This window comes from Oncorhynchus nerka, linkage group LG7 (genome assembly GCF_034236695.1).
Source record: "Oncorhynchus nerka isolate Pitt River linkage group LG7, Oner_Uvic_2.0, whole genome shotgun sequence".
Taxonomy (NCBI): Eukaryota; Metazoa; Chordata; class Actinopteri; order Salmoniformes; family Salmonidae; genus Oncorhynchus; species Oncorhynchus nerka.
In genome coordinates this window covers 11,971,734-11,985,127 of record NC_088402.1, presented here as the reverse complement: position 1 = coordinate 11,985,127, position 13,394 = coordinate 11,971,734, and the positions used below count along the sequence as shown (strand labels likewise).

The 13,394-nt window shown below is 38.9% G+C and overlaps 1 protein-coding gene across 3 annotated transcripts in view; it reads left to right on the top strand.

Annotated features, from left to right (window-relative positions):
• LOC115116659 (proto-oncogene tyrosine-protein kinase Yrk-like) overlaps positions 1–13,394 on the top strand; it is an 82,146-nt gene that overhangs the window by 37,109 nt on the left and 31,643 nt on the right. For all 3 annotated transcript variants that reach the window (XM_065020187.1, XM_065020188.1, XM_065020189.1), the window contains exons 5-7: positions 453–551; positions 804–907; positions 1,228–1,377. In XM_065020187.1, coding sequence (XP_064876259.1) covers positions 453–551; positions 804–907; positions 1,228–1,377 — 353 coding nt within the window. The remainder of the gene's footprint in view (positions 1–452; positions 552–803; positions 908–1,227; positions 1,378–13,394) is intronic.

Genomic DNA, 13,394 nt, shown 5'->3' with positions numbered 1-13,394 from the left:
TGTCTCTACAGAGAGGAGGACTGGTGGGAGGCCCAGTCTGATGACTGTCTGTCTCTACAGAGAGGGGGACTGGTGGGAGGCCCAGTCTGATGACTGTCTGTCTCTACAGAGAGGGGGACTGGTGGGAGGCCCAGTCTGATGACTGTCTGTCTCTACAGAGAGGAGGACTGGTGGGAGGCCCAGTCTGATGACTGTCTGTCTCTACAGAGAGGGGGACTGGTGGGAGGCCCGGTCTGATGACTGTCTGTCTCTACAGAGAGGGGGACTGGTGGGAGGCCCGGTCTGATGAAAGTCTGTCTCTACAGAGAGGGGGACTGGTGGGAGGCCCGGTCTGATGACTGTCTGTCTCTACAGAGAGGGGGACTGGTGGGAGGCCCAGTCTGATGACTGTCTGTCTCTACAGAGAGGGGGACTAGTGGGAGGCCCAGTCTGATGACTGTCTGTCTCTACAGAGAGGGGGACTGGTGGGAGGCCCGGTCGTTGAACACGGGGATCTCAGGATACATCCCTAGTAACTACGTCGCTCCTGTAGACTCCATACAGGCTGAGGAGTGAGTACATTCACACACACACACACACACACACACACACACACACACACACACACACACACACACACACACACACACACACACACACACACACACACACACACACTCACCAACTACAGTACAACATCTGTGTCTGAACTTTAAGAAATATTGCGGTGACTGGTTGTCATGGTGTTGAATTGTATGACTAGTATGTGTGTGTGTGTGTGTGTGTGTGTGTGTGTGTGTGTGTGTGTGTGTGTGTGTTGCCAGGTGGTATTTTGGGAAGATGGGGAGGAAGGATGCAGAGAGACAGCTCCTGGGTCAGGGGAACCCCCGAGGAACATTCCTTATCAGAGAGAGTGAGACCACCATCGGTACGCACACACACACACACACACACACACACACACACACACACACACACACACACACACACACACACACACTCAGCTATACTTTGTTATTGTCTTGGGTGCAGCTTTAGAATCATCAGGTTATTAACTTCTTCCTTTCCCCTTTTCATCTCTCTCTCTCTCTCTCTCCCCACCCCTCTCTCTCTCTCCTCCTCTCTTCCTCTCTCCCCCTCTCTCTCCCTCTCCCCTCTTTCTCTCTCCCTCTCCCCCTCTCCCTCTCCCCCTCTTTCTCTCTCTCTCTCCCCCTCACTCTCTCTCCCTCCCCTCTCTCCTATCTCCAGGTGCCTACTCTCTGTCTATCTGTGACTGGGATGATGGTAAAGGTGATCATGTCAAGCATTATAAGATCAGGAAGCTGGACAGTGGAGGATATTACATAACAACACGCACACAGTTTGACTCTGTGCAACAGCTGGTGGAGCACTACAAAGGTGTGACTATATAAACGCTAGGGGCTAGGGTGTAGGGGCTAGGGGGGAAGTATATCAAATCTAGGGTGTAGGGTGTAGGGGCTAGGGGGAAGTATATAAAAGCTAGGGGCTAGGATGTAGGGGCTAGGGGGAAGTATATCAAATCTAGGGTGTAGGGTGTAGGGGCTAGGGGGAAGTATATAAAAGCTAGGGGCTAGGGTGTAGGGGCTAGGGGGAAGTATATAAAAGCTAGGGGCTAAGGTGAAGGGGCTAGGGGGGAAGTATATAAAAGCTAGGCGCTAGGGTGTAGGGGCTAGGGTGTAGGGCATAGGGGGAAGTATATAAAAGCTAGGGGCTAGGGTGTAGGGCGTAGGGGGAAGTGTATAAAAGCTAGGGACTAGGGTGTAGGGTGTAGGGGCTAGGAGGGAAGTATATAAAAGCTAGGGTGTAGGGTGTAGGGTTTAGGGCATAGGGGGATATAGGGTGTAGGGGGAAGTTTATAAAAGCTAGGGGCTAGGGTGTAGGGTGTAGGGTGTAGGGGGAAGTGTATAAAAGCTAGGGGCTAGGGTTTAGGGCGTAGGGGGAAGTATATAAAAGCTAGGGTTTAGGGCGTAGGGCCTATGTCCAAGTCTTCGGTAAGTCAGGGCCTTGTTTCCTTTCCTCTCTCCATGTCCAAGTCTTCGGTAAGTCAGGGCCCTGTTTCCTCTCCTCTCTCCATGTCCAAGTCTTCGGTAAGTCAGGGCCTTGTTTCCTATCCTCTCTCTATGTCCAAGTCTTCGGTAAGTCAGGGCCCTGTTTCCTCTCCTCTCTCTATGTCCAAGTCTTCGGTAAGTCAGGGCCCTGTTTCCTCACTTCTATCCCAGTGTCTGTCTGCCCTCTGGTGGTGCAGTCTGTTGTAGCAGCATCTCTACTATGTGTGTGTGTGCTAATTCCTGTGTCTGTATATCCAATATCCATTCTAGCATACTTAATATAATCAAGTAATGCATTATCAAGCACATTAAATAAGCAGCTGTGGCTAGACAGCATGGTGTGTCAGTACTATTAGACAGCATGGTGTGTCAGTACTATTATACTATTAGACAGCATGGTGTATCAATACTATTGGACAGCATGGTGTATCAGTACTATTAGACAGCATGGTGTATCAGTACTATTATACTATTAGACAGCATGGTGTGTCAATACTATTAGACAGCATGGTGTATCAGTACTATTATACTATTAGACAGCATGGTGTATCAGTACTATTATACTATTAGACAGCATGGTGTATCAGTACTATTATACTATTAGACAGCATGGTGTGTCAATGTTATTGGACAGCATGGTGTATCAATACTATTAGACAGCATGGTGTATCAATACTATTAGACAGCATGGTGTGTCAATACTATTAGACAGCATGGTGTATCAATACTATTAGACAGCATGGGGTGTCAATACTATTAGACAGCATGGTGTATCAATACTATTATACTATTAGACAGCATGGTGTGTCAATACTATTAGACAGCATGGTGTGTCAATACTATTAGACAGCATGGTGTATCAATACTATTACACAGCATGGTGTGTCAATACTATTAGACAGCATGGTGTATCAATACTATTAGACAGCATGGGGTGTCAATACTATTAGACAGCATGGTGTATCAATACTATTGGACAGCATGGTGTATCAATACTATTGGACAGCATGGTGTATCAATACTATTAGACAGCATGGTGTATCAATACTATTAGACAGCATGGTGTATCAATACTATTGGACAGCATGGTGTATCAATACTATTGGACAGCATGGTGTATCAATACTATTAGACAGCATGGTGTATCAATACTATTATACTATTAGACAGCATGGTGTATCAATACTATTAGACAGCATGGTGTATCAATACTATTAGACAGCATGGTGTATCAGTACTATTAGACAGCATGGTGTATCAATACTATTATACTATTAGACAGCATGGTGTGTCAATACTATTAGACAGCATGGTGTGTCAATACTATTAGACAGCATGGTGTGTCAATACTATTAGACAGCATGGTGTATCAATACTATTATACTATTGGACAGCATGGTGTATCAATACTATTAGACAGCATGGTGTGTCAATACTATTATACTATTAGACAGCATGGTGTGTCAATACAATAATACTATTAGACAGCATGGTGTATCAATACTATTAGACAGCATGGTGTGTCAATACTATTAGACAGCATGGTGTATCAATACCATTAGACAGCATGGTGTGTCAATACTATTAGACAGCATGGTGTGTCAATACTATTAGACAGCATGGTGTATCAATACTATTAGACAGCATGGTGTATCAATACTATTAGACAGCATGGTGTGTCAATACTATTAGACAGCATGGTGTGTCAATACTATTAGACAGCATGGTGTGTCAATACTATTAGACAGCATGGTGTATCAATACTATTAGACAGCATGGTGTATCAATACTATTAGACAGCATGGTGTATCAATACTATTAGACAGCATGGTGTGTCAATACTATTAGACAGCATGGTGTATCAATACTATTAGACAGCATGGTGTATCAATACTATTAGACAGCATGGTGTATCAATACTATTATACTATTAGACAGCATGGTGTGTCAATACTATTAGACAGCATGGTGTATCAATACTATTATACTATTAGACAGCATGGTGTGTCAATACTATTAGACAGCATGGTGTATCAATACTATTAGACAGCATGGTGTATCAATACTATTAGACAGCATGGTGTATCAATACTATTAGACAGCATGTTGTGTCAATACTATTAGACAGCATGGTGTATCAATACTATTATACTATTAGACAGCATGGTGTGTCAATACTATTATACTATTAGACAGCATGGTGTATCAATACTATTAGACAGCATGGTGTATCAATACTATTATACTATTGGACAGCATGGTGTATCAATACTATTAGACAGCATGGTGTGTCAATACTATTATACTATTAGACAGCATGGTGTGTCAATACAATAATACTATTAGACAGCATGGTGTATCAATACTATTAGACAGCATGGTGTGTCAATACTATTAGACAGCATGGTGTATCAATACTATTAGACAGCATGGTGTGTCAATACTATTAGACAGCATGGTGTGTCAATACTATTAGACAGCATGGTGTATCAATACTATTAGACAGCATGGTGTATCAATACTATTAGACAGCATGGTGTGTCAATACTATTAGACAGCATGGTGTGTCAATACTATTAGACAGCATGGTGTGTCAATACTATTAGACAGCATGGTGTATCAATACTATTAGACAGCATGGTGTATCAATACTATTAGACAGCATGGTGTATCAATACTATTAGACAGCATGGTGTGTCAATACTATTAGACAGCATGGTGTATCAATACTATTAGACAGCATGGTGTATCAATACTATTAGACAGCATGGTGTATCAATACTATTATACTATTAGACAGCATGGTGTGTCAATACTATTAGACAGCATGGTGTATCAATACTATTATACTATTAGACAGCATGGTGTGTCAATACTATTAGACAGCATGGTGTATCAATACTATTAGACAGCATGGTGTATCAATACTATTAGACAGCATGGTGTATCAATACTATTAGACAGCATGTTGTGTCAATACTATTAGACAGCATGGTGTATCAATACTATTATACTATTAGACAGCATGGTGTGTCAATACTATTATACTATTAGACAGCATGGTGTATCAATACTATTAGACAGCATGGTGTGTCAATACTATTAGACAGCATGGTGTATCAATACTATTAGACAGCATGGTGTGTCAATACTATTAGACAGCATGGTGTGTCAATACTATTAGACAGCATGGTGTGTCAATACTATTAGACAGCATGGTGTGTCAATACTATTAGACAGCATGGTGTATCAATACTATTAGACAGCATGGTGTATCAGTACTATTAGACAGCATGGTGTATCAATACTATTAGACAGCATGGTGTATCAATACTATTATACTATTAGACAGCATGGTGTGTCAATACTATTAGACAGCATGGTGTGTCAATACTATTAGACAGCATGGTGTGTCAATACTATTAGACAGCATGGTGTATCAATACTATTATACTATTAGACAGCATGGTGTGTCAATACTATTAGACAGCATGGTGTATCAATACTATTATACTATTAGACAGCATGGTGTGTCAATACTATTATACTATTAGACAGCATGGTGTGTCAATACTATTAGACAGCATGGTGTGTCAATACTATTAGACAGCATGGTGTATCAATACTATTAGACAGCATGGTGTGTCAATACTATTAGACAGCATGGTGTATCAATACTATTAGACAGCATGGTGTGTCAATACTATTAGACAGCATGGTGTGTCAATACTATTAGACAGCATGGTGTATCAATACTATTATCACTATTAGACATGGTGTATCAATACTATTGGACAGCATGGTGTGTCAATACTATTAGACAGCATGGTGTGTCAATACTATTAGACAGCATGGTGTGTCAATACTATTAGACAGCATGGTGTATCAATACTATTATACTATTAGACAGCATGGTGTATCAATACTATTAGACAGCATGGTGTGTCAATACTATTAGACAGCATGGTGTATCAATACTATTAGACAGCATGGTGTATCAATACTATTGGACAGCATGGTGTGTCAATACTATTAGACAGCATGGTGTATCAGTGTTATTGGACAGCATGGTGTGTCAATACCATTATACTATTAGACAGCATGGTGTATCAATACTATTAGACACCATGGGGTGTCAATACTATTAGACAGCATGGTGTGTCAATACTATTATACTATTAGACAGCATGGTGTATCAATACTATTAGACACCATGGGGTGTCAATACTATTATACTATTAGACAGCATGGTGTGTCAATACTATTAGACAGCATGGTGTATCAATACTATTAGACAGCATGGTGTGTCAATACTATTAGACAGCATGGTGTGTCAATACTATTAGACAGCATGGTGTATCAATACTATTATACTATTAGACAGCATGGTGTGTCAGTACTATTAGACAGCATGGTGTGTCAATACTATTAGACAGCATGGTGTGTCAATACTATTAGACAGCATGGTGTATCAATACTATTAGACAGCATGGTGTGTCAATACTATTAGACAGCATGGTGTGTCAATACTATTATACTATTAGACAGCATGGTGTATCAATACTATTATACTATTAGACAGCATGGTGTGTCAATACTATTGGACAGCATGGTGTGTCAATACTATTAAGCTATTAGACAGCATGGTGTATCAATACTATTAGACAGCATGGTGTATCAATACTATTAGACAGCATGGTGTATCAATACTATTAGACAGCATGGTGTGTCAATACTATTAGACAGCATGGTGTGTCAATACTATTATACTATTAGACAGCATGGTGTATCAATACTATTAGACAGCATGGTGTGTCAATACTATTATACTATTAGACAGCATGGGGTATCAATACTATTGGACAGCATGGGGTATCAATACTATTAGACAGCATGGTGTATCAATACTATTGGACAGCATGGTGTATCAATACTATTGGACAGCATGGTGTATCAATACTATTGGACAGCATGGTGTATCAGTACTATTGGACAGCATGGTGTATCAATACTATTAGACAGCATGGGGTGTCAATACTATTGGACAGCATGGTGTGTCAATACTATTATACTATTAGACAGCATGGTGTGTCAATACTATTAGACAGCATGGTGTGTCAATACTGTTAGACAGCATGTTGTGTCAGTGTTATTAGACAGCATGGTGTGTCAATACTATTAGACAGCATGGTGTGTCAATACTATTAGACAGCATGGTGTATCAATACTATTAGACAGCATGGTGTATCAGTGTTATTGGACAGCATGGTGTGTCAATACTATTATACTATTAGACAGCATGGTGTGTCAATACTATTAGACAGCATGGTGTATCAATACTATTAGACACCATGGTGTGTCAATACTATTAGACAGCATGGTGTATCAATACTATTATACTATTGGACAGCATGGTGTGTCAATACTATTAGACAGCATGGTGTATCAATACTATTAGACAGCATGGTGTGTCAATACTATTAGACAGCATGGTGTGTCAATACTATTAGACAGCATGGTGTATCAATACTATTATACTATTGGACAGCATGGTGTGTCAATACTATTAGACAGCATGGTGTATCAATACTATTAGACAGCATGGTGTGTCAATACTATTAGACAGCATGGTGTATCAATACTATTAGACAGCATGGTGTGTCAATACTATTAGACAGCATGGTGTGTCAATACTATTATACTATTAGACAGCATGGTGTGTCAATACTATTGGACAGCATGGTGTGTCAATACTATTATACTATTAGACAGCATGGTGTGTCAATACTATTAGACAGCATGGTGTGTCAATACTGTTAGACAGCATGTTGTGTCAGTGTTATTAGACAGCATGGTGTGTCAATACTATTAGACAGCATGGTGTGTCAATACTATTAGACAGCATGGTGTATCAATACTATTATACTATTAGACAGCATGGTGTGTCAATACTATTGGACAGCATGGTGTGTCAATACTATTATACTATTAGACAGCATGGTGTGTCAATACTATTAGACAGCATGGTGTGTCAATACTGTTAGACAGCATGTTGTGTCAGTGTTATTAGACAGCATGGTGTGTCAATACTATTAGACAGCATGGTGTGTCAATACTATTAGACAGCATGGTGTATCAATACTATTAGACAGCATGGTGTATCAGTGTTATTGGACAGCATGGTGTGTCAATACTATTATACTATTAGACAGCATGGTGTGTCAATACTATTAGACAGCATGGTGTATCAATACTATTAGACACCATGGTGTGTCAATACTATTAGACAGCATGGTGTATCAATACTATTATACTATTGGACAGCATGGTGTGTCAATACTATTAGACAGCATGGTGTATCAATACTATTAGACAGCATGGTGTGTCAATACTATTAGACAGCATGGTGTGTCAATACTATTAGACAGCATGGTGTATCAATACTATTATACTATTGACAGCATGGTGTGTCAATACTATTAGACAGCATGGTGTATCAATACTATTAGACAGCATGGTGTGTCAATACTATTAGACAGCATGGTGTGTCAATACTATTAGACAGCATGGTGTGTCAATACTATTATACTATTAGACAGCATGGTGTGTCAATACTATTGGACAGCATGGTGTATCAATACTATTAGACAGCATGGTGTGTCAATACTATTATACAGCATGGTGTGTCAATACTATTGGACAGCATGGTGTATCAATACTATTAGACAGCATGGTGTATCAATACTATTAGACAGCATGGTGTGTCAATACTATTAGACAGCATGGTGTATCAATACTATTAGACAGCATGGTGTATCAATACTATTAGACAGCATGGTGTGTCAATACTATTGGACAGCATGGTGTATCAATACTATTGGACAGCATGGTGTGTCAATACTATTGGACAGCATGGTGTGTCAATACTATTGGACAGCATGGTGTATCAGTGTTAGTAGACAGCATGGTGTATCAATACTATTGGACAGCATGGTGTGTCAATACTATTGGACAGCATGGTGTATCAGTGTTAGTAGACAGCATGGTGTATCAATACTATTGGACAGCATGGTGTATCAGTGTTAGTAGACAGCATGGTGTGTCAATACTATTATACTATTACACAGCATGGTGTATCAATACTATTAGACAGCATGGTGTATCAATACTATTAGACAGCATGTTGTGTCAATACTATTAGACAGCATGGTGTATCAATACTATTATACTATTAGACAGCATGGTGTGTCAATACTATTATACTATTAGACAGCATGGTGTATCAATACTATTAGACAGCATGGTGTGTCAATACTATTAGACACCATGGGGTGTCAATACTATTATACTATTAGACAGCATGGTGTGTCAATACTATTAGACAGCATGGTGTATCAATACTATTAGACAGCATGGTGTGTCAATACTATTAGACAGCATGGTGTGTCAATACTATTAGACAGCATGGTGTATCAATACTATTATACTATTAGACAGCATGGTGTGTCAGTACTATTAGACAGCATGGTGTGTCAATACTATTAGACAGCATGGTGTGTCAATACTATTAGACAGCATGGTGTATCAATACTATTAGACAGCATGGTGTGTCAATACTATTAGACAGCATGGTGTGTCAATACTATTATACTATTAGACAGCATGGTGTATCAATACTATTATACTATTAGACAGCATGGTGTGTCAATACTATTGGACAGCATGGTGTGTCAATACTATTAAGCTATTAGACAGCATGGTGTATCAATACTATTAGACAGCATGGTGTATCAATACTATTAGACAGCATGGTGTATCAATACTATTAGACAGCATGGTGTGTCAATACTATTAGACAGCATGGGGTGTCAATACTATTATACTATTAGACAGCATGGTGTGTCAATACTATTAGACAGCATGGTGTATCAATACTATTAGACACCATGGGGTGTCAATACTATTATACTATTAGACAGCATGGTGTGTCAATACTATTAGACAGCATGGTGTATCAATACTATTAGACAGCATGGTGTGTCAATACTATTAGACAGCATTGTGTGTCAATACTATTAGACAGCATGGTGTATCAATACTATTATACTATTAGACAGCATGGTGTGTCAGTACTATTAGACAGCATGGTGTGTCAATACTATTAGACAGCATGGTGTGTCAATACTATTAGACAGCATGGTGTATCAATACTATTAGACAGCATGGTGTGTCAATACTATTAGACAGCATGGTGTGTCAATACTATTATACTATTAGACAGCATGGTGTATCAATACTATTATACTATTAGACAGCATGGTGTGTCAATACTATTGGACAGCATGGTGTGTCAATACTATTATTATTAGACAGCATGGTGTATCAATACTATTAGACAGCATGGTGTATCAATACTATTAGACAGCATGGTGTATCAATACTATTAGACAGCATGGTGTGTCAATACTATTAGACAGCATGGTGTGTCAATACTATTATACTATTAGACAGCATGGTGTATCAATACTATTAGACAGCATGGTGTGTCAATACTATTATACTATTAGACAGCATGGGGTATCAATACTATTGGACAGCATGGGGTATCAATACTATTAGACAGCATGGTGTATCAATACTATTGGACAGCATGGTGTATCAATACTATTGGACAGCATGGTGTATCAATACTATTGGACAGCATGGTGTATCAGTACTATTGGACAGCATGGTGTATCAATACTATTAGACAGCATGGGGTGTCAATACTATTGGACAGCATGGTGTGTCAATACTATTATACTATTAGACAGCATGGTGTGTCAATACTATTAGACAGCATGGTGTGTCAATACTGTTAGACAGCATGTTGTGTCAGTGTTATTAGACAGCATGGTGTGTCAATACTATTAGACAGCATGGTGTGTCAATACTATTAGACAGCATGGTGTATCAATACTATTAGACAGCATGGTGTATCAGTGTTATTGGACAGCATGGTGTGTCAATACTATTATACTATTAGACAGCATGGTGTGTCAATACTATTAGACAGCATGGTGTATCAATACTATTAGACACCATGGTGTGTCAATACTATTAGACAGCATGGTGTATCAATACTATTATACTATTGACAGCATGGTGTGTCAATACTATTAGACAGCATGGTGTATCAATACTATTAGACAGCATGGTGTGTCAATACTATTAGACAGCATGGTGTGTCAATACTATTAGACAGCATGGTGTATCAATACTATTATACTATTGGACAGCATGGTGTGTCAATACTATTAGACAGCATGGTGTATCAATACTATTAGACAGCATGGTGTGTCAATACTATTAGACAGCATGGTGTATCAATACTATTAGACAGCATGGTGTGTCAATACTATTAGACAGCATGGTGTGTCAATACTATTATACTATTAGACAGCATGGTGTGTCAATACTATTGACAGCATGGTGTGTCAATACTATTATACTATTAGACAGCATGGTGTGTCAATACTATTAGACAGCATGGTGTGTCAATACTGTTAGACAGCATGTTGTGTCAGTGTTATTAGACAGCATGGTGTGTCAATACTATTAGACAGCATGGTGTGTCAATACTATTAGACAGCATGGTGTATCAATACTATTATACTATTAGACAGCATGGTGTGTCAATACTATTGGACAGCATGGTGTGTCAATACTATTATACTATTAGACAGCATGGTGTGTCAATACTATTAGACAGCATGGTGTGTCAATACTGTTAGACAGCATGTTGTGTCAGTGTTATTAGACAGCATGGTGTGTCAATACTATTAGACAGCATGGTGTGTCAATACTATTAGACAGCATGGTGTATCAATACTATTAGACAGCATGGTGTATCAGTGTTATTGGACAGCATGGTGTGTCAATACTATTATACTATTAGACAGCATGGTGTGTCAATACTATTAGACAGCATGGTGTATCAATACTATTAGACACCATGGTGTGTCAATACTATTAGACAGCATGGTGTATCAATACTATTATACTATTAGACAGCATGGTGTATCAATACTATTAGACAGCATGGTGTGTCAATACTATTAGACAGCATGGTGTGTCAATACTATTAGACAGCATGGTGTATCAATACTATTATACTATTGGACAGCATGGTGTGTCAATACTATTAGACAGCATGGTGTATCAATACTATTAGACAGCATGGTGTGTCAATACTATTAGACAGCATGGTGTGTCAATACTATTAGACAGCATGGTGTGTCAATACTATTATACTATTAGACAGCATGGTGTGTCAATACTATTGGACAGCATGGTGTATCAATACTATTAGACAGCATGGTGTGTCAATACTATTATACAGCATGGTGTGTCAATACTATTGGACAGCATGGTGTATCAATACTATTAGACAGCATGGTGTATCAATACTATTAGACAGCATGGTGTGTCAATACTATTAGACAGCATGGTGTATCAATACTATTAGACAGCATGGTGTATCAATACTATTAGACAGCATGGTGTGTCAATACTATTGGACAGCATGGTGTATCAATACTATTGGACAGCATGGTGTGTCAATACTATTGGACAGCATGGTGTATCAGTGTTAGTAGACAGCATGGTGTGTCAATACTATTATACTATTACACAGCATGTTGTGTCAATACTATTAGACAGCATGGTGTATCAATACTATTAGACAGCATGGTGTATCAATACTATTAGACAGCATGGTGTGTCAATACTATTAGACAGCATGGTGTATCAATACTATTATACTATTAGACAGCATGGTGTGTCAATACTATTATACTATTAGACAGCATGGTGTATCAATACTATTAGACAGCATGGTGTGTCAATACTATTAGACAGCATGGTGTATCAATACTATTAGACAGCATGGTGTGTCAATACTATTAGACAGCATGGTGTGTCAATACTATTAGACAGCATGGTGTGTCAATACTATTAGACAGCATGGTGTGTCAATACTATTAGACAGCATGGTGTATCAATACTATTAGACAGCATGGTGTATCAGTGTTATTGGACAGCATGGTGTGTCAATACTATTATACTATTAGACAGCATGGTGTGTCAATACTATTAGACAGCATGGTGTATCAATACTATTAGACACCATGGTGTGTCAATACTATTAGACAGCATGGTGTATCAATACTATTATACTATTGGACAGCATGGTGTGTCAATACTATTAGACAGCATGGTGTATCAATACTATTAGACAGCATGGTGTGTCAATACTATTAGACAGCATGGTGTGTCAATACTATTAGACAGCATGGTGTATCAATA